Genomic DNA, 26,510 nt, shown 5'->3' on the forward strand with positions numbered 1-26,510 from the left:
TGCCAACTGAACAAAAAAAATTGGGAAAAAAAACAAAAAAAACGCAGTGTGTATACCCAGCTTTAGTTGTAGAAGGATAGTTTGAGCCATGCAGGAATCTCTTGTGCACACAAACAAAAAAAAAAAAAAAAAAAACACACCAAAGCAAAGTCATTGCCTTTAGAATGCAATAAAAGACTTTAAACAAGCCAAACATCAGTGAAGCAAGAGCAGAAATTCCCTGTGTGCTGTCACTGTGTAATTGTGGACATGCAGCGTGACTTCCTCTATAGATTCTGGTCTCCACCCCACAGCAATCAGTAAAGCTCTCCACGCCTGGAACAGCTCAGTTATTGTGTTGTCTGCAGAGCTCCAACATGCTGCTTCTCCCACCCGGAGATCTGGAGAGGCTTGAGATGGTGGGATGTGGAGGATTTGGGAACGTCTATAGAGGATGGAGCCAGACGTTGAAAATGGAGGTAGCGCTGAAAGTGGTGCAAGAAGGCCATAGGTATGTCCTAACAAGATACTTCTGGAACACTGTTTTTCTTGGTGAACCCTGAAAACTCCTTTCTTCAGGGAAACCTATCCCGCCTCCGCCCCAAAAAATAGAACTTCTACTGTCTCCATTAACCACTTAAGCCCCGGACCAATTGTCAGCCTAAGGAGCAGAGGTCTTTTTACAATTTGGCACTGCACCGCTTTAACTGGTAATTGCGCGGTCATGCAATGTTATACCCAAACTAAATTTGCGTCCTTTTCTTCCCACAAATAGCGATTTCTTTTGATGGTATTTGATTGCCTCTGTGATTTTTATTTTTTACGATATAAAAGGAAAAAGACTGGAAATTTTGAAAAAAAATATATATTTTCTACTTTTTGTTATAAGAAAAATCGAATAAACTAAATTTTAGTCATACATTTAGGCCAAAATGTATTCAGCCAAATGTCTTTAGTAAAAAAAATGTCAATAAGCGTATATTTATTGGTTTGCGCAAAAGTTATAGCGTCTACAAACTAGAGTACATTTTCTGGAATTTACACAGCTTTTAATTTATGACTGCCTATATCATTTCTTGAGGTGCTAAAATGGCAGGGCAGTACAACCCCCCCCCCCCCCCCCCCAAATGACCCCATTTTGGAAAGTAGACACCCCAAGGAAATTGCTGAGGGGCATGTTGAGCCCATTGAATATTTATTTATTTTTTTCTCCCAAGTGATTGAATAATGACACAAAAAAAAAAGTTTACAAAAAGTTGTCACTAAATGATATATTGCTCACACATGCCATAGTTATATGTGGAATTGCACCCCAAAATATATTCTGCTGCTTCTCCTGAGTACGGGGATACCACATATGTGGGACTTTTTGGGAGCCTAGCCGTGTACGGCACCCCGAAAACCAATCACTGCCTTCAGGATTTCTAAGGGTGCAAATTTTTGATTTCACTCCTCACTACCTATCACAGTTTCGAAGGCCATAAAATACCAAAATAGCACAAAACCCCCCCAAATGACCCCATTTTGGAAAGTAGACACCCCAAGCTATTTACTGAGAGGCATATTGAGTCCATGAAATATTTTATATTTTGCCACAAGTTGCGGGAATGTTACAAACTTTTTTTTTTTTTTTTTGCACAAAGTTGTCACTAAATGATATATTGCTCACACATGCTATGGGCATAAGTCAAATTACACCTCAAAATAAATTCTGCTGCTTCTCCGGAGTACGGGGATACCACATGTGGGGGACTTTTTGGGAGCCTAGCCACGTATGGGACCCCGAAAACCAAGCACTGCCTTCAGGATTTAAATATAAAATGCTACCAAAAAAAACTGTTAGCGATCGCAGGGCTCAGGCCTGACTCTGCAAACCCTGCAGTTATGTGTTTAGTGTTTTGTAAGTGACAGTAATCGATCGATACTGCACATGGGTGGGCTGGGCGGAGGGGCAAAAAGCAGGTGCTAGCAGGTATCTGGGCTGATCCCGCTAATAATGTGTTTTTTTTTGGAACCCTAAACTGCTGGGGACGCTAGTATAGATCTGATCAGATCAGATATTGATCTGCTCAGATACTATACCACTACGGGAGGTGTATGCTTTGCGTGTGGGTGCAATCAGGGGGTTAAACACTTTATTAGGTAGTATATGGGGGTCCCTGACGCTATATAAAAACCTGACGGGGAACCTAAATAACTGGCTAACCAGCGTCACCAGTGACACTTATGCGGTGATTGCTGGTGAAAGGGTTAACTGTAGGGGCAATCAGGGGGTTAAAATCTTTATTTGGTAGTATATGGGGGTATTTAATGCTATAAAAACACTACACAGGCAGGGGAAGCTTCTCATTCACCAGGAAACCAATGGCCATCCCCTCACCCCGGATCGCTCCTGAAGCTAAACGGACCGCCGCAGCCAGCGGGAGGGGGTCCGATCGGACCCCCCCACCCGCTTGAAGGCAAGCACGTACGGGTACGTGCTTGTGCCCGTTCATGCCATTCTGCCGACGTAGAATTACATGCGGCTGTCCTTAAGTGGTTAAAGTAGAACTAAAGGCAAAACTTTTTTTGTTAATAATTTTAGATTATTAGAGTAAGGAAAGGTTATAACCATCTATGCCATCCATGTCCCATTGGGGAGACTTCCCTTCACTTCTTGTCCTATAGCCAAAACAGGAATTGAGAGGAAATCCCTCCAAAGTGAGGGCATCCCTGGTTGTCACCAGAACTAATGTTTCTATTGGATAATTACCCCTCTATTACTGTTCCGATGACAACCCAAAATGTACTTTCACTTTCGAAGATGTTGGTAAACGGGACAAATAGAGAGGGTGAACCTCCCTAAGGCTTAATGTACACGGGACGTTTTGAAACCTCTCCTGAATGATTTAACTTGACAGTTACCGTTTTGCTGCGTTTACATGTCGCATTTAGCCGCGTTTGAGTTTAGAAGCATTTTTTTTCAAAATGTATCTCCATGAAAAACGCCTGTAAACGAAATGCGGCTAAGCGCGAGTTACTGCGTTTACAGGCATGTCCAAGCTGTTAGAGGCATTTTTTTTGCGTTTCAAATGCCTCTGAACATCCATCCTGAACGCATTTTTTTGGCTTTCCAAAAAATGCTTCTAAGCTCAACTGCCCAGAATCAACTAGAAACGACCCTGTGTACATGTACTGATAAGATAACATAGAGGAGAGTTCAGAGGCAGCTGAAAAATACATGAAGTCTAATCAGGCACAGACGGAGATAAAAACCTGACAGGGATTCCAATCCCTCTCTACAATATCCTAAAAGAAAAAAAAATTCTGTTGTTTAACTCATCCCCACATTTATTACCTTTTAGTATCACTTGCCCCTCCTTTTAGATTGTAAGCTCTCATGAGCAGGGTCCTCCTAATTCTCTTGTAACGTCTTCTTTTATATTTCAAAACGCTGCACAGACTGTTGGCCCTATATAAATCTTGGATAATAATCATATTAATAATCTTATTATTAATATGATTATTATTATTACTACTAATAAGTAGTAGTATTCGTACCAGGATCCACAATCCGCTGTGCCCGGCGGAGCATGACCCTAACCTGGAACAGGCTGGATCACGTCCTTGTATCTGATCCAGCCTGCCCATGCCGGCCACCCCACAGTAAATGTACTGTGGCCAGTCCTTAAGCGTCCTTAACCGCTAGAGCTCCACTCTATACCTGAATGACGGCTACAGCGAGGACCTGCTTTGCCGGGACGACGTCTATTGATGTCGTCTCGTGCACGAGCGGCCTGCGCGCCCTGTGATCAGCGAGTCTGAGACTCGCCTGATCACAGATCGGAGCAAGGGGTCGATCCCGACCCCTTACCACGTGATCAGCTCTCAGCCAATGACAGCTGATCATGTGATCACCACAACAGAGCCGGTAATCAGCGGCCGTGAGAGGGACTTCAGTCCCGATCACGGCGAGCTGGGGCCAGCTCATCAGTGCCCATCTGCCCCCTGCCAGTGCCACCTAAAGTATGGGGAAAAAGTGCCACCTATCAGTGCCCATAGTACCACCTATCAGTGCCCACAATCTGCCTCAACAGTGCTGCACCTCAGTGCCACATATCCGTGCTCATCAGTGTCATCTACCAGTGCCGCCTTATCTGTGCCCATCAGTGCCGCCTTATCTGTGCCTATCAGTGCCCACCAGTGCCGCCTCATCAGCGCATTTCAATGAAGGAGAAAAATGACCTGTTTGCAAAATTGCATAACAAACTATTAAACATGGGTTTTTTTGTTTTGTTTTTTTTGCATCTTTTTTTGTTTGTTTAGCAAAAAATAAAACTCCCAGCTGTAATTAAATACCACCAAAAGAAAGCTCTATTTGTGGGGAAAAAATTTATTTGGGTACAGTGTTGTATGGCCGCGCAATTGTCATTCAAAGTGCATCACTGCTGAAAGCTGAAAATTGATCTGGGCTGGAGGGGGGTTTAAGTGCCCAGTAAGCAAGTGGTTAAGGATCACCTCACGCCAATGTACGTCGACAGAATGGCACGGCTGGGCACAATCACGTACCTGTACGTGGCTCATTAAGTGCCCAGCCGTGGGTCGCGAGCGTGCCACCCGGCGGCGCACTCGCGACCCGGTCCTGGGCTCCATGACTGTGGCTGCGGGACCTGCGAACCTGATCGCCGCCGGTGTCCAGCGATCGGGTCACAAAGCTGAAGAATGAGGAGAGGTCTGTGTAAACCTCTCCTCGTGCTTCCTACTGAGCCTGTCACTGATCGTCTGTTCCCTGTTATAGTGAAAGACGATCAGTGATGTCGCACGCCAAGCCACGCCCCCCTACAGTTAAAAAAAACACACACTTAACTCCTACACTGCCCCCTTGTGGTTAATCCCTTCACTGCCAGTGACATTTTTACAGGAATCGGTGCATTAAAGCGGGATTTCACTGTGGAAAAACATATTAAAAGCCAGCAGCTACAAATACTGCAGCTGCAGACTTTTAATAAATGGACACTCACCTGTCCCGGGGTCCAGCAAAACCGAGGCCGATCGATCTCTCGGCTGCTGCCGCCACCATTCTAGGTGAGGGAATTAGGAAGTGAAGCACTGCGGCTTCACTTCCCGGTTCCCTACTGCGCATGCGCGAGTCACGCAGCGCAATAGGAATTGTCCGCGCTGTCTCTGGAACCCGTGTGTGTCCCAGCAGACAGCGCGCAGGGACAGGAAGAGGCATAGACTCCCGTGGGAGTCTATGCCTGGAAGTGGGTGTAAATACCTGTCTTTGACGGGTATCTGCACCCCCCTCCCCCCTGAAAGGTGCCAATTGTGACACCGGAGGGGGGGGGAGGGTTCCGATGAGCGGAAGTTCCACTTTAGGGGGGAACCCCGCTTTAATGCCAATGGTCCCAAAAATGTGTCAAAATTGTCCAACGTGTCCGCCATAATGTCGCAGTCACAATAAAAATCGCTGATCGCCGCCATTACTAGTAAAAAAAATTATTAATAAAAATGGCATAAAACTATCCCCTATTTTGTAGACGCTATAACTTTGTGCAAACCAATAAATGCTTATTGCGTTTTGTTGTTTTTGGTTTTTTTTTTTTACCAAAAATATGTAGAAGAATGCATATCGGCCTAAAACTGAGGAAACAAAAGTTTTTTTTTTTATATTTTTTGGGGGAAATTTATAATAGCAAAATGTAAAAAATAATGCGTTTATTGTTCAAAATTCTTTTTTTTATTTTTTGTTTATAGTGCAAAAAATAAAAACCGCAAATATCACCAAAAGAAAGCTCTATTTGTGGGAAAAAAAGGACGCCAACTTTGTTTCGGAGCCACATCGCACGACCGCACAATTGTCAGTTAAAGCGAGGCAGTGCCGAATCGCAGAAAGGGCTTGGTCCTTTCGCTGGAAAATGGTCCGGGCTTAAGTAGTTAATAATATTAATAATTAGTAGTAGTAGTTATTAATAATAATAATAATAATAATATTATTTAAAAGACTAGCAAACCCTAGATGAAACATTGTTTTAGGGCTCATTCACATTCATTGAGCAGAATATAAATGTATGTCAAATGAGAGCTGCAGTGTGCATGAGGCCTTATAAGTTCCCATAATATACATGGAAGTGCCAACCAGCAATTTTACATTGGGGGACCATGCGGCAACTAAGAGCAGACTGTTTAGCTCGTGCTTGCAATGTAGCCCTACTAAATGCTGTGGACAAATTTGACAGGCAGTGCCCCCTATAAAAATGCTGCAGCCATGAAGCGTGGCTGCGGCATGTGTATAGCCCTGTCCTGGCTGTAATGTTACAGTTCAGGTGGGTTGATGGAGGGTGGTAAAACCATGGTTCAGCCACCTAATGTTACTGCTTTTTTTCCAAATCCCTCCCCTTCCACGGCTGGCACACAGGAAAGGTCCCTTAATGTTGTGCAGAGATTGGGCTTGCTACACATGCCCAAAAAAGTTAATCATTGTATACTGGATGTGTGTAGCACATCCAGTCTCTTTGCCCTGCTTCTGGGACCCCCCTCCCAGTATACAGTAATTGTCAGCTATGATTAATTAGAGCTGGCATTACCCTATACTAAGAGAAAAAGTTGGCAGCTCTAGCTGTCAAAAAAAAAGCAGTCTATCATTGTTTATAAACAACACTGCTCCAGACCCCATTTGTACAAAGATACAAAGTAACATTTTGTTACATTTGTATCTTTCTGTTCATTCATTTACAGATCCAAGGTATAAAGTTAGATCTGCAGGTGACTTAGTTAAAGCAACCTGACAAGTACAAAAAAGGTTTTATTTTTTTACATCAACTGTTCCTCTGTTTAACCCATTATTAACCCTTAGTTTATGCTAATCAGCCCTAATTAACTCCTAAGTGTCCTTTCACACGGACAATCCGTTCAGGTCCGCCTGTCAGTTTTTCAGGCGGACCTGAATGGATGCTCCATAGAGCTCTATGGAGAGTCGGATGTCAGCGGTGACATGTCCGCTGACGTTCAAGCCGCTCCGATCCGAAAAAGTGTGACGGAGGAAAAAGCTATTTCTCTTATATTCACCGAGCGACACAGCTCCTCTCTGTAACTAAATGGGTTGTATAGCCTGCCGTTAGGAGAAACTAGGCAAAATTGTTACACAATACAGAGAACTTTAATCCTGCCCCAGGGGGGCGGGCCCCGTGCTATCAACCCTTCCCACTGCTCCTAGCAGCTTCAGTTTTTATTTTGCCTAGCAAGGAGAATGACCTAGGAAACCCTGCGAGCCTCGTGGTCCATGGTTTTTACTGCAGGTTTGCTGCTTTTTGCGCAAGATGAGAGATCCTGAGATCTTCTATCAACTGCCGGCTGGGTGACAGGCTGGTTAATGAAATCCTTGTAGTCTCCCCAGTCCAGCCATCGAGCGTAAGCAGGCTGCAGCTACGGCTCGGCAGGCCACGACATAAGTCATGCTCCAGAGATGGTCGCTGAGCTTCAATGCTCCGGGGTATACATATGACCTACTGATGTCTGGATCACAGTATACCGAGCCAGTAACCTTCCCTGTACTGATCAGGAGTTGGCTACAACGGAATGTCTCCCAGCTCTTCAGGACTGGTAAGTACGGCTCTCCCTGCTTCGGTGGGGGGAGCAGCTGGGCATTCCCTGAGGGTCGATTCCGGGGCCACCTCACCTCCTTATCTTCTCTCCCAAGTCCCTATCACCCCTCCTTTCCCCCTCTGAGGGGGGTGTCTGCATGCGCTGCGGGCGGTGTATGTGTGTATGTGTGTGTGTGTGTGTGTGTGTGCGGGTCGCTGTTTCTCACCTGTGGGGCTCTGTGCGGTTGCTGTTCAGTCCTGGTCCAGGTCTGAGGGTCACAAAATAGCAGTTTTGTGGAGGTTGTCTGTGTGTCAGCAGTCAGTACGTTTTTATTTTTGCTCTTTTCACCTCATGGCGCCATTCCGGTGGCCATCTTGGATTTGGGAAAGCTGTAGATTCCCCTGGGGAGCTTCAGCAGCCATTTTCCCTAGGATTCCTATGGATTACATTGGTAGCCATTTTGTGAAAGCCTAAATGCTTTCTTCACCGCTGGCCTCTTGTGACAGCTTGCAATGTGCTTTCTCTTGTTACTTCCTGTGTTCCCTGTGTGTGAGGGACACTGGATGGCTCTGTGTTGAACGCTGAAGCTGTTCTGCAGACCGTTGCACCGCTGTTAGAGCTGCTGCTGCTGACAGTTTTTTCTCCTCTCTGCATCTGGGAACCTCCTAGGGACTACAGGCACTATTGTTGGGATCAGGCATCCAAGAAAGCCCTGACGGATTTTCACTTCCTTGGCAACCGGCTCTTTGGAGCGTCTTTGGATGACTTTATTAAAAATGCCACGGGTGGTAAGAGTACAGTACTCCCACAGGCCAGGAAGGCTAAGGAGCCATGCCGCAGGCAAGGGCCCTCCTTTTCCACTCACAAGCGGCTTTTTAGTCCGCCCGGTGCTTGGCCAAAAGACCCCAGCCCGACAGGACGTCCATGGATGGTCAGAAGCGTCCCTGGAACCACAAGCCTAACAAGCCTGCGAACAAAAGTGCTACCGCATGAAGGTTTTCCCCCACCCACATCTCGGGTGGGGGGTCGCCTTCGGGAGTTTGCAGCCCGTTGGACCTCCTGGTTATCCGACCAATGGGTCTGCGACCTGATTTCTACAGGCTACAAGATAGTTTCTCTCTTGGCCGCCAAACAGATTCTTCCCCCTCCAGCATACCCGTGTCCCCGGTTCCCCGGGAGGCCCTGTTAGGGGCAGTGAGGGACTTGCTGAATCAAGGGGTGATTGTACCAGTTCCGGAATCGGAATGCTTCCAGGGGTTCTACTCCAATCTGTTTGTGGTTTCCAAGAAGGAAGGGGTACGTCCAATCTTGGACTTGAAAGCCCTCAATCACTTTGTAAAAGTGCAGAGGTTCAGAGTGGAATCAGTTCGCTCAGTAGTCGCTGCACTCCATCAAGGGGACTTCCTGGCATCCTTGGACATTCAGGATGCCTACTTGCACATACCCATATGCCTTCGGCATCAAAAGTTTATGCGTTTAGCAGTCGGGGAAGCCCACTACCAGTTTGTGGCTCTTCCTTTTGGCCTGGCATCAGCCCCCCGAGTCTTTACCAAAGTACTGGCTCCAGTATTGGCGTTGTTGAGACAACGTGGGATCGCGATCATGGGTTACCTAGATGATCTCCTCCTGAGAGCTTCTTCCGCCTCAGAAATAGAGGATGTGGCGATCACCTTGCAGACCCTGCAAGCGTTTGTGTGGCTGTTGAACCTAAAGAAGTCGGTGGTGGTACCGACTCAGCGCCTGGAGTACCTGGGGTTACTATTGGACTCCAGGTAAGCGAGGGTTTTTCTCCCCTCAGACAAATTGCTGACTCTCAGATCTGCGGTCAAACTACTGTTGAACCGCAAGTGGTCATCACTTCGCTTATGCATGCGGGTGCTGGGGCTCATGGTAGCCTCCTTCAAGGCAGTACCTTATGCCCAGTTCCACACCAGAGTCCTGTAGAAGGAGATCTTGACAAAATGGGACTCCCTGATCTGGTGGTTGAGGTCCCCGGTGATTCAGGCCGGAAAATCGTTCCTTCCTCTGAAATGGACGGTGGTCACCACGGACGCCAGTCTGTCCGGCTGGGGTGGAGTGATGGGGGATTCAGTCAGCTAAGGGCCTCTGCTTGATGGAAGAATCCAAGTTGCCGATCAATCTGCTCGAATTGAGAGCGATCAGGCTGTGCCTCCACACATGGTCGACGTGCCTTCAAGGGCGTCCGACCAGGATACAGTCAGACAACGCCACGGCTGTGGTGTACATAAATCACCAAGGGGGAACAAGAAGCTCAGCCACTGCTCGGGGAGGTCGCTCACATACTTCGGTGGACAGAGTGAAACGTTTCGGCCCTGTCGGCCATTTACATCCTGGGGTGAAAAAATTGGCAGGCGGACTATCTGAGTCGTCAGATTTCTGGTGACTGCCGTTGAGAGAGGACCTCCTATCTCGAGGTCCAATCCTTCACCCTGCTTTACCATCGCTGGCTTTAATGGCCTGGCCCTTAAAGCCAGGTATTGAGGAACAGGGGTCTGTCGGACTCGGTGATTCCAACTATGCTGAGGGTGCGGAAATCTTCTTCCAGGAAGATATACCATCGTACTTGGAAGGCCTACATCTCCATGTGTGAGGAGAAAGGGTGGCATCCGCACTCCTTCTCTGTATCCAGGATCCTGCTGTTTCTGCAGCAAGGTGTAGACCAGAGGTTGGCGTTGAGCACCATCAAGGGGCAGACTTCAGCTCTGGCTGTCTTTTTTTTTTTTTATTTTTTTTTTTTTCAAAGACCCCTGGCGTCTCACTCATTAGTGAGTATCTTTGTGCAGGGGGTGCGACATGTAGTCCCTCTGGTGCGTCCTCCGTTACCTCCGTGGGATTTGAACCGGGTGTTGTCAGTGCTTCAGAAGCCGCCATTTGAGAATATCAGGGAGATTCCTCTGCTGACCCTTTCACAGAAGGTGGTCTTTCTAGTGGCCATCACATTGGCCAGGAGGGTTTCGGAACTGGTGGCCTTGTCCTGCAAGTCGCCTTATCTGGTCATCCACAGGGATAAGGTGGTGTTGCGTCCGCAGCAGTCCTTTCTACCGAAGGTGGTTTCGGTCTTTCATATTAATGAGGACATTGTATTGCCATCATTGTGTCCTAAGCCGAAGCACCCCAAAGTGGTGACCCTTCATGCTCTAGATCTGGTTAGGGCTCTGAAGGTGTACTTGTCCGCCACAGCTTCCTTTCGGAAGTCAGACTCGCTGTTTGTTTCAGTGGCTGGTCCTAAGAAGAGCATGGCGGTCTCGTCGGCCACCATTTCAGGTGGATCAGACAGATTGTAGTACAAGCCTACACCTTGAAGGGGCAGGTGCCTCCCTTTCCAGTCATGGCCCAATCTACAAGAGCAATCGGAATGTCTTGGGCCTTCCGACACCAAGCGTCTGTCGCTCAGGTGTGTAAGTCGGCGACCTGGTCATCTGTCCATACGTTTACCAAGTTCTATAAGGTAGACGTCAGTGCATCGGCTGATGCCTGTTTTGGCCGCAAAGTTTTGCAGGCGGCCGTGTAGTTGCAATTTAATTTTTTCCTGGTTTTTCGATAAAAACGCAGTACTGTTTTGGTTAATGCACTGTTGCATTACGTCCGCAATGTTGCGATCTTGGGGATCACTCCTGTTGAGGATACCCAGTTTATAGTGGTGTTTTCCCACACGCTGATGTTTGTTTGTAGGTTTAGTTTCACTAGTTCCCACTTGCCATGGTGGATGAGGTTTTTTTTATGCTGTTTTTTTTCCCACCCCTCGTTTGGCACTGCTTGGGGACGTCCCATTTTTAGTTACAGAGAGGAGTTGTGTCGGTCGGTGAATATAAGAGAAAATAGGATTTTTTGTACTCGCTGTAAAATCCTTTTCTCTGTAATTCACCGACCGACACAGCACCCACCCCTCCTTTTTTTTTTCTACGTTATACTGGTTGTTGACGTACTGCAGCTGCTAGGAGCAGTGGGAAGGGTTGATAGCACGGGGCCTGCCAGCACCGGGCCTGCCCCCCCCCCCCAGGGCAGGACTAAAGTTCTGTGTATTGTGTAACAATTTTGCCTAGTTTCTCCTAATGGCAGGCTATACAACCCATTTAGTTAGAGAGGAGCTGTGTCGGTCAGTGAATTACAGAGAAAATAATTTTACAGTGAGTACAAAAAATGCTATTTTTTTTCCATCCGTCATCGGATTGGATGACGACTGACACTGCGGTCCGTCATCACCCGATCTCCCATAAGGGAGAGCGGTGCTGTGACAGGTCTGTCCCTGCGCAGTGTGCAGAGACAGACCTGTCATCTTCCTGCACAGCGGAGATCGCTCCGGCCCATGTGAAAGGACCCTTAGTCTCCTTCTCGCTTCAACTATTACTTTACTTCTAGGAAAAAAGTGTGTCCCAGATTACCCCATTTGCCAGTGTCTCTTCCCCTTTGGGGAGATCTGAGACACAATTTTTTCCTTCTAATCATTTAGGGGATTGTGTCAGAATTTATTACACAGGCTTCCCCCAACCAGTATTCTATTTATTATTTTGCTTCTGATTTTTTTTTTTTTTTGTTTGTATTTTATTGACTATTAATATTTAAAACTTTTTTTTTTTTTTTTTTTTTTTTTTTTAGTTCATATTCTTACACATTTAACATATATTTACACATTTTCTTTTTAAAAGGCTCAAAATTGAATAAAAAAAAAAAAACACTCCTATTTCATTTGTAATAACCTTTTCAATGCTTTCTACCAGAATCATAATTTTAGTGTAATTTTAAACTGGACCAATTAAAGGGGAAAAAAATTTGCACATTTGATGTGCAGTAGCACTATTTTTAAACTAAAAATGCTCAAAAAAAAGTGCATTTTGTTTAGATTTGTTGTGTTTAATTGCCTAGAGGCGATTCAGTTCGCATTGTGCACTATACAAGTATTTCATTTCATAAAGATTGTAAAAAAAAATCATTGTTGCAAGACAATATCATGAAAAAGCCTTGTTTGTCCTTAAACAATATATGTATTTCCTTTTGTTGTCTTTAGTTATTAGAAAGTTATTGCTGAATAAACAGCTCCATAGCAGATGTGTAAAAATTACTCTGGTCCATAGGGGGTGAAAAGGTGTGAGAGGCGAAGTGGTTAATTAATGATGTGATGTGGAAAAACGTATATGGGGCCTAAAGAGGAAGTAAACCCTGATGGGTTTACTTCCTCTTTCATTCCCTGCAAAGGCAAAGCATAATGGACTACTATGCATCGCATAGTAGCCCATTATGTGTCACTTACCTGACACAGGAGCCAGCGATGTCACCGCTGTCCCCTGTAGTCCGGCGCATCCATCTTTTCGGTGGGGTCTCGCAGCTCCGCCGCTGTCATTCGGCGGAGCTGCGATGACGTCACCCCTGTGCATGCGCACGGGAGCCGACACGCGATGCAGCTCCGTTGTTGGAAATGCCGCGCTCAGTGCGCCTGCGCGCCGCTGTCTACGGTGCATGCGCCGTAGACAGCGGTGCCTGTCTTTGGGCAAATATCTCCTAAACAGTATAGGTTTAGGAGATATTTCTTGGACCTACAGGTAAGCCTTAATCTAGGCTTACCTGTAGGGCAAAGTGGTTTGTAAGGGTTTACAATGAATTGTAATATTTTAAATACAAGTACGCGCCATTCAGCTGCTCTCATATCACTCCAGAGCTGTAGCAGCTCTGTCACTATGTACTCCCACCCCAGAATTTCCATGACTTTCTAGGAGTTTCTCTTTTACATATGAGCTGTGTGCGCTCCTCATACATGGAGTATTTCCCTTTTCTTTCACACATTCCGGACCTGATTGCAGTCAGTTCACCGTCTGTCACAGCTTCCCATTCAGCTGCTCTCATATCACTCCAGGGCTGTAGCAGTTCTGTCACTATATACTCCCACCCCGGAATTTCCTAGGATGGAGTTTCCCCAAATCTCTGCAGAAATTTCCACCCAACAAAAACCACACTGTGATCTATTGCAGTGTCTGAGCTCTGGGACCCCTCTCCATTCATTGATATGCGATACCATGCAGTCACTATATAGCTGATAGATCTCCAAAACACAATAACTGTATAATTTATTATACAGTTATTGTGTTTTGGAGATTTATCAGCTATATAGTGACTGCATGGTATCGCATATCAATGAATGGAGAGGGGTCCCAGAGCTCAGACACTGCAATAGATCACAGTGTGGTTTTTGTTGGGTGGAAATTTCTGCAGAGATTTGGGGAAACTCCATCCTAGGAAATTCCGGGGTGGGAGTATATAGTGACAGAACTGCTACAGCCCTGGAGTGATATGAGAGCAGCTGAATGGGAAGCTGTGACAGACGGTGAACTGACTGCAATCAGGTCCGGAATGTGTGAAAGAAAAGGGAAATACTCCATGTATGAGGAGCGCACACAGCTCATATGTAAAAGAGAAACTCCTAGAAAGTCATGGACTTAAGTATACAGTTGCTTATGTAATACATACAGTACAGTATATATAACGGCTTTAGCTGACGAAACATTTGAGACCTGTATGTGATGCGTTTATGGTAATTACTATACAGGATTTTCTGTATATAGTGCCAACGATTTCTTTATAAAATAAAGGCAGAGAGTACAATACAATTCAATACAAGAGGGTCAAGCTGGCCACAAACAAAGCAAATCGGGTCAAAATTCAACCAGTGGGTGGCCTTGTCGCCCGACATCCTTTGACTAAAAAATAAATAGGATATAAAGAGTAAACCGCGCTATTCAAAAAAAATGTAAAAAATGTAAATAAATTCCCTACAAGCAGCAACCCTAATCGTAATACTCCGATAATAGACTGAATAAGTGAAAAAAGTGAGCTGCGCTAAAAAAACAAAACTCTACTCAAAAAATCTCAAATCACACACATATTAAAAAAAATTAATAATCACAAAGGAAAATAGTGACAAGAAAAGGATGCAAAAATTGATTTAAGAAATTTAAATAAATTATATCAGTGAGTAATATCTTAAGCATATAAGTGACAAAAAAAACTCACCAGTGCCAATAATATAATTAGCATAAATTATATATCCCTTATATAAAAATCGCATACATTATCAATTATATAAATAATTAATAGAGCACACACCACCAACTTATTATAGTAAATATGTAAAAAAAAATTTACAAAGAAATTAAATAGGAATAAAGTCAGAAAAAGTCCCAGAAAAAATGATCCAAAGGATGGTGATGATTCTTCCAAAGTGAAAATATGGAGTTGACACCCACAATGTTCTGTGTTAAAAGAGATCCAAGCAATCACCTCCACCAGTGAAAAGGGGGCCGCTTACCAGAATTATAGATCTCAGTGTCAGTGAGATCAGCAAGGCAAAAGCACAGGAGTTCTGGATTAACTGTCACATGAGCCACACAACCTTTATCCTTGATGTAAACCTCCAGACACGGAACAAAGGTGTCGTATATTATATAAAAAATCAGAAAGGCACTCGCATAGCGTAAAACCTCTTATTTTAATAAATAAAAAATAGACAATATTGCACTCACATGTACATAGAAGAATACGATCGTATAAACAGAGAACGAGCCGGCCGGCTCTCGTGTGCCGCCCGCACTTCCTGGTTGGGCGTAGAACGCGGTGACGTCAGCACGCCGTACCCCCCCCCCCTCCATATTTCCCTCCTCAACTCCATATTTTCACTTTGGAAGAATCATCACCATCCTTTGGATCATTTTTTCTGGGACTTTTTCTGACTTTATTCCTATTTAATTTCTTTGTTAATTTTTTTTTACATATTTACTATAATAAGTTGGTGGTGTGTGCTCTATTAATTATTTATATAATTGATAATGTATGCGATTTTTATATAAGGGATATATCATTTTATGCTAATTATATTATTGGCACTTGTGAGGTTTTTTTTTTTTGTCACCTATATGCTTAAGATATTACTCACTGATATAATTTATTTAAATTTCTTAAATCAATTTTTGCATCCTTTTCTTGTCACTATTTTCCTTTTGTGATTATTATTTTTTTTTAATATGTGTGTGATTTGAGATTTTTTGAGTAGAGTTTTGTTTTTTAGCTCAGCTCACTTTTTTCACTTAAAAAATAAATAGAGATGGGTGAAAAATTATCTGCCGAACAGTGGCTAAATCGTGAAAAATACTGTAGCCACATATGGGTTGTTCAGCGTGTATGAAGGAATCTCTGAATATGCTTGTCCAGCCTTAGAGGAGTTCCTGCTTGTGAGAGCTTACAATCTACAGAGAGGGGCAAGGGATACAAAAGGTAGTAACTGTGCGGGAATGAGTGGTTTGAGAAAGTAAAATTTGGTTGATAGAGCGAAGCGGGATAGGGTTGCCTGAAGAGTTGAGTTTTCAAGGATTGCCTGAAAGGGGCTACAGTAGGAGATGGACATATTGGGTAGAGAGTTCCAGGAGATGGGAAAGGCTCTAGAAAAGTCCTGGAGATGAGCATGGGAGGAGGTGACGAGGATGCTAGAGATGAGCATGGGAGGAGGTAACTAGGACCCTAGAGATGAAAATTGAAGGAGATGACGATGGTGCTAGAGATGAGCATAGGAGGAGGTAACTAGGACCCTACTAATGAGCATGGGAGGAGGTGACAAGGAAGCTAGAGATTCATTATGATAGGAGGTGACAAGGGTGCTAGAGAGCAGGAGGACTTGGGAGAAGTGAGTATAAAGCTTTATTTTATTTGTTTTGCAGTCGGAAGCCAGTGGAAAGATTAGCAAAGAGGGGTGGTGGACACTGAGCTGATGGTAAGGCTGGAGTTTCTTCTCCTATACAAAACTAACAATGCTATACTATATTTTTTTTAATACCAAAACCTCCAAAACGACTTTCCTCCTGTCCTTCTTTATTCCCTGTTATTCTGCAGCAAATAAGCGTTAAAGGGAACCTGTGTCTGCATGGCTGTTATGGCACAGCTAAGGCACATATCCTGTGTTAGAAATTGCCACTGCCTATTGTCCAGAAGCAGTAAAGGTTCCTTGCAGGACAAGTTCGTAAGAATTTTGCAGAGGTGGTCTTGGCTTTAAAGCTAGCTGTTTCCTTTGCCTCTAGCACTGGATGGAACCATTGATTTCCAGTTATCCAGGCAGTGTTCCTTATTTTATTGAGAGAGTAATACTGTGCCAGTAACAGGTTCACTATAGCTTTGGGATTCTTCATTTCAGTTCCAACCTGAAAAAGCTGACGGAGGATCTAATGAAGGAACGAGATGTGATGCAGAAAGCGAGCAACCCCCATGTTCTCCGTCTCCTTGGAGTATATGAGAAGGTGGAAGGCAGTCTTGTAGAGCATGGACTGGTCATGGAGTATATGCCCCATGGTTCTCTACACACCCTCTTTGATGATATCCCAACTCTCCCATGGGCTTTAAGGTTCCAGATTCTTCATCAAGTGGTCCTTGGAATGAACTACCTTCACAGTCTGAATCCTCCAATAATCCATCGGGATCTAAAACCCTGCAATGTCCTTTTAAATAAGCATTTAGATGTTCAGGTAAGTGACCTACGACACCTGAATGATGCAGTATAAGTAATGGGGAAATGTCCCCATTGAAAGTTTAATTTTCATATCTCGACCTAGTGACAACCCTAAACATTTGGATTCTTCCTCACTTTTTGTCTCAGTAGCAAGAGACAGAACAATCTTCCCAACAGGTTAAAAAATAGCAATATGAATTCAACAGAAGGCCTAACCCCCTAAAACATAGGTTAACGTTATAATATTTATAAAGGCAAAACTTTTTTTTCTAAATATGCAATCGGGATTGTCATCCAATTAATTTAATACTATGCTCTAAATGTATAAAGTATAGATTTGCTTTAATGCTGTTCTATATTTTGGCCATGGGTCCACATTCTGCACTATATGGTGAAAAGCATTAAGACACCTGCCTCTCAAACATACAATTCTGAAATCAGGATTATTAATACGAAGTTGACCCGCCCTTTGCTGCCATGGCAGCCTTTTCTCTTTCTGGAAGGTTTTCTGCTAAATACTGGAACACACTAGAGCTGCACAATTGTCAAGAATCGTTATCGCAATCTTGACTAAAGTGTTTCACAATTCTTTCTATTCCGAAGAATTCTCTCTGCTCTTCTGAAGCCACAGCCCTCAAAAGAAAGGAAGGGAAAAACCACGCAGTCTGCCAAGAATCACAACATTCTTTATCAGTTGAACTTAAGCATAAACATTGTAACAATTTGTCAATGGAATAGACTGTGTGTAAGTGAAAAAAGTTTAACCACTTAAACACTAATGCCGCGTACACACGATCGGACAATCCCCCAGACTTTCCGAACGAGCGGACTTGCTCACACACGTCCACACACAAACAGACTTTTCCTGCGGACTAGGTCCGGCGGACAATCCACCGGACTTTTGAAATGAACGGACTTGCCCACACACGGACTAAAGTCCATTCATTTTGAACGTGACTTCAGGTACAACGGGACTAGAGAATGAAGTCAATCTTGCCGCCTCCATCGGCGAGATTGACACCTCGTGAGCCCCATTGCCTAGTATGGGTTTTAAGGGTAACTCCTACACCGAAAAAACGGTGTGGGGGTCACCCCAAAGTTCATACCAGACCCTTATCCGAGCACACAGCCCAGCCGGTCAGGAAAGGGGGTGGGGACGAGCGAGCGCCCCCCGAACCGTATCAGGCCACGTGCCCTCAACATGAGGGGGCACCTTGTCCCCATTTTGATGAGGACAAGGGCCTCTTCCTGACAACCAACAAGTAAAGTTAGTCCATTTTTATTAATTAATTTATTTTTTGAAAGATTTTTATTCTGAGCAAAAAAAAACGTGATTCTCATTTTGGCCAGAATCGTGCAGCTCTAGCACACAGCCAGTGGAATTTGCTTCCCTTCAGCCACAAAAGCATCAGTTAGTTTGATACCAATGTTAAGTGATCAAATCTTTCGACAGATCATCAGTAGGGATGGGTGAACTGTTTGGCCCGAGCATAAGTTCGGGCAGAACTTTGGTTGTTTGGACTTTCAGTGAACAATGAACATTATCCGCTGTTTGCTGCAAATTCGAAAGCCGCGGAACCTCGTTAAAGCCTATGGGACATTAACATGAAAAACCAAAAGTGCTCATTTTAAAGGCTTATATGCAAGTTATTGTCATAAAAAGTGTTTGGGGACCCGGGTCCTGCCCCAGGGGACATGTATCAATGCAAAAAAGTTTTAAAAAGGTCAGTTTTTTCAGGAGCAGTGATTTTAATAATGCTTAAAGTGAAACAATAAAAATTATTACTTTAAATATCGTGCCTGGGGTTGTCTATAGTATGCCTGTAAAGTGGCGCAGTTTTCTCGTGTTTAGAACGGTACACAGCAAAATCACATTTCTAAAGGAAAACAAGTAATTTAAAACCGATCGCAGCTGTAATGAATTGTAATGAATTGTCGGGTCTAGGCAATACAGATAAAACTCAAAACAGCGTGGGTCCCCCCCCCCCCTTCTGAACCGTACCAGGCCACATGCCCTCAACATGGGGGGATGATTTGGAGTCACCCCCAAAGCACCTTGTCCCCATGTTGATGGGGACAAGGGCATCATCCCCACAACCCTTGTCCGGTGGCTGTGGGGGTCTGCGGGCAGGGGGCTTATCGGAATCTGGAAGACCCCTTTAACAAGGGGACCCCTAGATCCCGGCCTCCCCCACCTATGTGAATTGGTAATTGTATCCCGCGATGTAGATCCATCTCGCACCGCCCGACGAGCCGAAAAAAGGGGAAAAAAGCCGCAACAGCTCTGCTTCAATGGGAGGTCCCCGCCGAATGACGCTTCTTCTTTGGTGACAGCTTTTATATAGCTGAGTGCGTGGCCACTTGGTGATGTAAACGTGCAACTCCGCCTTCCTCGGACGTCACGTGGCATCAGAGGGGGGAGGGCCATCGGTTTACGTCACCAGGTGGCCCAGCCCTCAGCTACATAACATCTGTCACCAAGAAGAAGCGTCATTCGGCAGGAGCCTCCTATGGAGGCGGAGCTGTTGCGGCTTTTTCATTTTCTGTCTTTTGGGTGGCATGGGTGGCCGTTGGGATGGATCTACATCGCGGGACACTTTTATTTTTTTATTTTTTAATAAAGGGCTTGTCCCAAAGTGTCGTGTGTGTGTGTGTGTGGTGTTTTTTTTTTTTTTTACTATTTTTGACACTTTTTTTTGTGAAATGGCAGGGGTACAATGTACCCGTTACCAATTAACATGGGGGGGGGGGGGCTGGGATCTGGGGGTCACCTTGTTAAAGGGGGCTTACAGATTCTGGTAAGCACCAGCCCACAGATCCCCACAACCACTGGGCAAGGGTTGTGGGGATGAGGTCCTTGTCCCCATCAACATGGGGACAAGGTTCTTTGGTGACTCCAAAGCATCCCCCTCATGTTGAGGGCATGTGGCCTGGTATGGTTCAGGAGGGAGAGTGGCATTCTCCCCCCCCCCCTTTTTCCTGTGGCCTGCCAGGTTGTGTGGTATGGATTTTGGGGGGGCCCCCTATGCCATTTTTTTTATTTTGGCGCAGGGTTCCCCTTAAAATCCATACCAGATCTGAAGGGTCTGGTATGGATTTTGGGGGGACCCCTACACCTTATTATTTTTTATTTTATTTTTTATTTTGGCGCACGGTTCCCCTTAATATCCATACCAGACTCTGGTAATGGGCTGGGGGGGGGGAGGGGGTCCATGCAGTTTCTTTCAATGACTTATCTATATTGCCGAGACCCGACAATTCATTACAGCCACGATCGGTTTTGTGTTTCAATGGTATTAAAGTTTCCGGTACAGAACAATATGCTCATTATACATTTTGTACAGTATGTATAGTCACAAGAGAATCAGAGTTTGGTCTCTTAACATAACAAACAGAGGATAAGAAATAGGGATCTTTCACCTGCCTGGACAGTGTACTTTGATTCCATGGGAGGTGAACCCTCCAGTTGTTATAACAAGGTAGGCCTTATGTGACTCCTGAAATAGGGGCCCTTTAACCTCTTTCTATTTTCAGTTGGCCCGGCACCTCCCCCACAGGGAAGAGCCCACCCCGTCGCACTAACGGGGGCGGGTCAAGCATCTCCCACATACGGGTGGGGCCCCAATTAACTTCAGTTCTCCTTATATGGGCCCTTATAGTCCATGACTCTGCATAAAATTGGTACTTTACTTGAGCATATGAGTTTTAAGAGAGAGAGGTAAAAAGAGTTAGGGTGGCTTGGCGCGCGGAGGAGATGGCTGCATAGACACAGAGCTCCCGGAGACCCACGGCCCGTTAGCACTTCTCTGACCACATTTACGCCGCAAGATGAGCAAACAAATGAGGCATGCTGCTGGGACTAGATCGTGGCAGCAATCGACATCCTCCCAGACCCGCAGCATCCAGGACATTTTCCTGACTCAAGCCCGACCAGGCCGCAACACACCGCGCAAGATGGCGCTGCCACGAGGAGAGGAGGATGAGATGAGCGATGGCTCCCAGAGCGCCGCAGACTAACTGGTAAGCGGGACAGGGAACCCGGACCAGCCCCTCACGCTAGGCGACATGACTTCCATAGCCTCAGACATAAAAAATACGCTGTTTACAGCGATCACAGATCTCAAAGCAGATCTGCTTTCCCTGAATGAGAAAATGGCCACGGTGGAGAGAGCGGAACACAGGAGAGACCAAGCTGTACACAGGCTGGAAGCTACAACGGCCTCTCATGCCGCACACCTAATTACCATAAATAGACATTTAGAGGACCTTGATAACAGGGGCAGACGTTGCAACATTAGAGTGCGGGGAGTCCCAGAGACAGTTGCCCCTGACCAAATACCATTCGCACTCCGCTCCATATTTAACAACCTACTGGAGAATCCAGCTGATACCCCCATGGATTTTGTACACGCGCATAGGGCCCTGCGAGCACGACCTGCAGAAGCTGCACCACCAAGGGACATTATATGTTGCCTTCAGAGCTTTCCTTTGAAAGAGGAAATCCTTAATCAGGCCCGAAAGAACGCTCGGATCCAGTTCAATGACAGTGAACTTGCCCTCTATCAGGATCTGTCGCCCATTACTTTGCAGAACAGGAGGGCCCTCCGCCCTTTACTGGAAGTACTAAGAGAGAGGGGTATTGTTTATAAATGGCGCTTTCCTTTTGCGCTTCAGGCCACGGTCAATGGGAGACAATTCCTACTTAAATTGCCAGAGGAACTTCCTGACTTCTGTACCGCTCTGAACATTCCGATCGTAAACCTCCCTGACTGGTATGCGGAGTTCAAGACCCCTTTACCTGATCTCAGTCCGGACGTTTCTCCCCACTCATCCCCTGCGAAACCTCCAACGAAGAAAAGCAGAGGTGGTAGACCGCATTCGAGCTCGGGGACCGTCTCTTCCTGTCTGCGCGGCAATCTAGGAGCCGTGACCGCACTTGAAACATGCTGACGTATGGTTCGCCTAGACCAGTGATGGCGAACCTTGGCACTCCAGATGTTTTGAAACTACATTTCCCATGATGCTCCACTACACTTCAGCGTGCAAGAGCATCATGGGAAATGTAGTTCCAAAACATCTGGGGTGCCAAGGTTCGCCATCACTGGCCTAGACTATCCCATCTGATTGCGGATCTTTACATTCACCTACGACCAAGTTCTGATACGGGACGTATTATGCTTTTTTATTTTTTGTTTTTTTTTCTCAGACTCACCTCATTACTTGCTTCCCAGTAGCTGACTTTTTGATTATCCTCGGCAAGCTGCATGTACACGGTTGAGGTTCACCGTCCCGATTCGGAGATCATAAGTTGCCTTAAACATGTTTAGTTACTGCCTAGTGGTCTTTTTCTGGCCAGAGAGAGGGTATAAGCACTGTCTTACATCATTTTGGGCCAGTGGGTCTCCCCTTTTTGGTGACTCTGGGTTTTTTTTTTGTTTCCCTTTTCGGTTATTTTTCACAGTCGTTCATTTTAACTTTTGCTCTCATTAGTGATTTCACTAGTTCAACTTTGTTGTTACAATTTTATTTCTCATTCCGGTTATACTCTGTGCATCCATCGCCTCGGGAGTGCTCCTCCCGCGTTCCCTCAAACGAGGTGGGGAGGTGTTTCCGGGTTAATCCTGGGGACGCTTCCCTACCCTCTCATTAGCTTGCAGTACAGTATCCTGCAGGCAGAAACCGCTGTTTTCAGATACACCTTGAGATCAGGGTGTTTTCCCTACCCCTCCTTACCATCATCTCTATCCTTCCCCGCTTTTACTATTCCTTTGTCCTCTCTTGGTACCCTCGCTTTTAAACTTTTATCTTTTCTTCACTACTCTTTTTTTCTACAGGTTGAGTCCCCCGAGGAGGGAACTGATATCCTAGACATGGCGTACTCTTTGTTGGGTCGTTGCCCGACTCTGATATTGCATAATGTGAGAGGCCTGAATGTACCGGAAAAGCGCACCTCTATTCTCAGCGAGCTAAATAAGGTAAAACCTTCTTTTGTATATCTGCAGGAGACGCACTTCCGGGCAAATCAAATCCCCAGATTGTTCAGCAAGCATTTTCCACGGGTGTTCCACGCAGCAAACCCTCTTGCCAAGACGAAGGGGGTTTCGATTCTCATTCACAGGTCGACAGGGTTTAAGGTGACCCAACATTTGGCGGACCCCGAGGGCAGGTACCTGTTCCTGAAAGGGAAATGGGGCAACACGCCGCTAACCCTGGCCAATGTCTACTTCCCTAACAGTTCCCACGTATCCTTTTGCAGGCAGGTAGTGGCGGAGCTGAAGAGCTTTGCCACAGGGTGTGTCTTATTAGGGGGGGATTTTAACGTGCCGCTCAACCCAATCCAAGATACCTCCACGGGCAAATCGAGTTTGCCCTTCCGTACACTGAAGCAAATTAAACAATTGATGCATTCATTGACTCTGATAGATACTTGGCACTCTTTAAACCCGGACGGTAGGGACTTCACTTGTTACTCAGCACCACATAACAAGTACACACGCATAGATTACACATTCATCTCCCAACGAGACCTGTTAGAAGTCAATAGTTCGCACATCGGGCACCAGACCCTTTCAGACCATGCTCCGATTTCGCTATCGATGACACACCCCGACATGAGACCGAAAACTTGTATGTGGAGACTGAATCCATCCCTATTAACAGATGTAGAACTTCTCCCGTCACTGACAGAAGCCCTTAGCAACTATTTTAAAGAAAATGCCACAGATAAACTTCCCCCTTTTATCTATATAGGAAGCTCATAAATGTGTGATGAGAGGGGAGTTCATCAGAGCAGGAGCATCGCGAAAGAGGAAGCCGGAATTTCAGGTAACTACTTTTGGCCTCAAAAATAGCGCAGCTTGAGTCCCTACACAAGCACTCCTTGGCTGTTTCAGCAGCTCAGGACCTGCTCCAGGCGAGAACAGAGTTGAAAAACATTATGGAGGCTAGGAGTAAACGGGCACTTTTTCTAAAACAAAAAATTTACTATGAACACGGAGATAAAGGAGGTAAACTTTTAGCGAGAGCGGTCAAAGAAGCCACCCTATCTACTAACATTCTAGCGATCAAATCAAAATATGGCCACCTGACGAATCGAGTAGACAAAATTGCAGATACCTTCCACCAGTTCTATTCTAATCTCTATAACATTCCTCCCCAACATAGGCCGGGCGGTCTATTTGGTGATAGACAACAAATTATACCGGGCTATTTAGCCCAGAGTGGCATGCCCACTCTATCCCCTGAAGATGCGGAGTCTCTGGAGAGTCCATTCTCTTCGGAGGAGTTACTGGAGACAATTAGGAGCCTCAAACCAGGCAGAAGCCCCGGTCCTGATGGACTGATGGCGCATTACTACAAGGTCTTCTCGGGCTTGTTGGAAAAACCTCTCCTGAGAGCCCTTAACTCTCTCACTGACCCTACCGGAACCCCGGCCTCTTTCCTGGGGGCCTACATAATGGTGATCCCCAAGCCCGGGAAGGACTCCACGGTATGTGCTAATTACCGCCCCATTTCATTACTCAACTTCGATTTGAAAATTATGTCCAAGATTATTGCAAACCGCTTACGAAATTTTTTGCCCCAACTGATTGGCCCTGACCAGGCGGGGTTCATGCCGGGGAGGGAATCCAGGGACAACGTGACAAAAGCGTTGAACCTGATTCACCATTGCCAGGATGCTGGGATCGGGGGCCTTCTCCTGTCCACGGACGCGGAGAAGGCCTTCGACAGGGTCAGCTGGAACTTTCTGTTCGCGACCTGTGCCCATATTGGCTTACGAACTCGTATGCTTTCCTGGATTTCCTCCCTGTATCAGAACCCGACGGCTCAATTGAAGATCAATGGGACATTGTCTGAACCTGTGCAGATACTTAACGGGACGAGACAGGGGTGCCCCCTCTCCCCACTTTTGTTCATTCTCACCTTAGAACCATTTATTCGAACGGTCAATAATTCTCCCTCCATCACGGGATTTACCGTTGGACAGAGAACTTATAAAACCGCTGCCTACGCAGATGACTTATTATTCTTTCTAACCCGCCCTCATACTTCAATTCCAAATTTATTACAGGCTTTTGCAACATATGGTTATCTTTCAAACCTCAAGATCAATTATTCTAAATCAGAGGCAATGAATCTGTCGCTCCCCTTAGAGGCACTGACGCAGGCACATTTGAACACATCCTTTAGATGGGTGTTGGGATCGTTGAAATACCTGGGGGTTAATCTTACCCCTCAGGTGAGTAGCATTTTCAAGCACAACTTCAAACCTATACTGAAGCAGATAGGTCTAGATTTAGCCAAGTGGTCTCAAGGCCTTTTCTCTTGGTTTGGAAGGGCAGCACTAATTAAAATGATAACTCTCCCACGTCTGCTCTACCTCTTTCACACACTACCTATCGAGCTTCCGGCTACCTTTTTTAAACATCTACAATCTTTATTATGGAAATTTCTGTGGGCACAAAAACGTCCACGAATTGGGCTGCACCTGTTGATGAAAGCGAAGGAGGCAGGGGGGATGGGTTTCCCAAATTTTAAACTATACTATTATGCCACCCATTTAGCCAGAATCATTGATTGGCATTGCCATGCGGGAAGCAAAGACTGGATCTCGGTAGAGAGTAGTGTGTCTAAGACACCATTGAGATTTCCCCTTGGATCCTACGGACCAAGTGTCCTAAGGAACTCTCGCAACACCCCCTTATTGGGGCCTCGCTGAAGGTGTTCCACACTCTGGCTTCACGACACCCCTTTACGTCGTCCCCCGGGCCACTTACTCCCCTTTTGGGTAATCCTGATTTCCCGCCGGGGCTGTCGGATAAGACCTTTACAGGACCGAATAAGGTCCCCCTCCTGGCCACACATCTGGTACATAATAAAACAGTCCTCTCTTACGATAACTTGCGGGATGTCCTTCCCCCAGCCATATTCCCATTTTGGAATTACAGACAGGCGTGCCATTTCCTCTTAACACCGGGGAGGAGGGAAGCAGTCCTCAGGGACCTGACACCCTTTGAGTCGATGTGTCTGCGTGGGGCACCAGTGGAAAAAAACACCTCATTTATGTATGCATCTCTCCAACAGCTAGATCATAAAGGACCGGATAAATTTAGGAAACGCTGGGAGTCTGCTCTCCATACCAACTTTACGGACATACAATGGCGAGATGCCTGCATCCTGGCTCACAAAGGCACTATTAGCACCAGATTTCAGGAAAATTCCTACAAACTGCTATCGCAGTGGTACGCCACCCCGACCAAGGTGAGACGCTGGTACCCGACGTCCTCAGATCTTTGTTGGAGATGTGGGGAATCAGCGGGTGATATGCTGCATATCTGGTGGAGCTGCCCTAGATTAAGTAGCTTTTGGGGAAAAATTTGTACACTAATCTTGCAGATTACAAGCACCACAATAAAGCTTACACCGGCGTGCTGTCTCCTGCACATATCGAACTTACCGCTGAACA

At 45.7% G+C, this 26,510-nt stretch overlaps 1 protein-coding gene across 4 annotated transcripts in view; it reads left to right on the plus strand.

The window, feature by feature from the left end:
* Positions 1 to 250: 250 nt before the first annotated feature.
* LOC143996700 (receptor-interacting serine/threonine-protein kinase 3-like) overlaps positions 251 to 26,510 on the plus strand; it is a 51,812-nt gene continuing 25,552 nt past the window's right edge. Inside the window, exons 1-5 of one of the 4 annotated variants that reach the window (XM_077491927.1) lie at positions 344 to 490; positions 16,263 to 16,315; positions 16,733 to 17,060; positions 22,879 to 23,019; positions 23,795 to 23,869. In XM_077491927.1, the coding sequence (XP_077348053.1) occupies positions 16,764 to 17,060; positions 22,879 to 23,019; positions 23,795 to 23,869 (513 nt within the window). In that variant the 5' untranslated portion in view covers positions 344 to 490; positions 16,263 to 16,315; positions 16,733 to 16,763. Of the gene's footprint in view, positions 491 to 16,262; positions 16,316 to 16,732; positions 17,061 to 22,878; positions 23,020 to 23,794; positions 23,870 to 26,510 lie in introns of all 4 variants that reach the window. The other 3 variants (XM_077491925.1, XM_077491926.1, XM_077491929.1) reach the window with 3 other exon arrangements.

This window comes from Lithobates pipiens, unplaced genomic scaffold (assembly GCF_037356315.1).
Source record: "Lithobates pipiens isolate NorthernLeopardFrog02 unplaced genomic scaffold, aLitPip1_a1.2 Scaffold_19, whole genome shotgun sequence".
NCBI classification, from domain to species: Eukaryota; Metazoa; Chordata; class Amphibia; order Anura; family Ranidae; genus Lithobates; species Lithobates pipiens.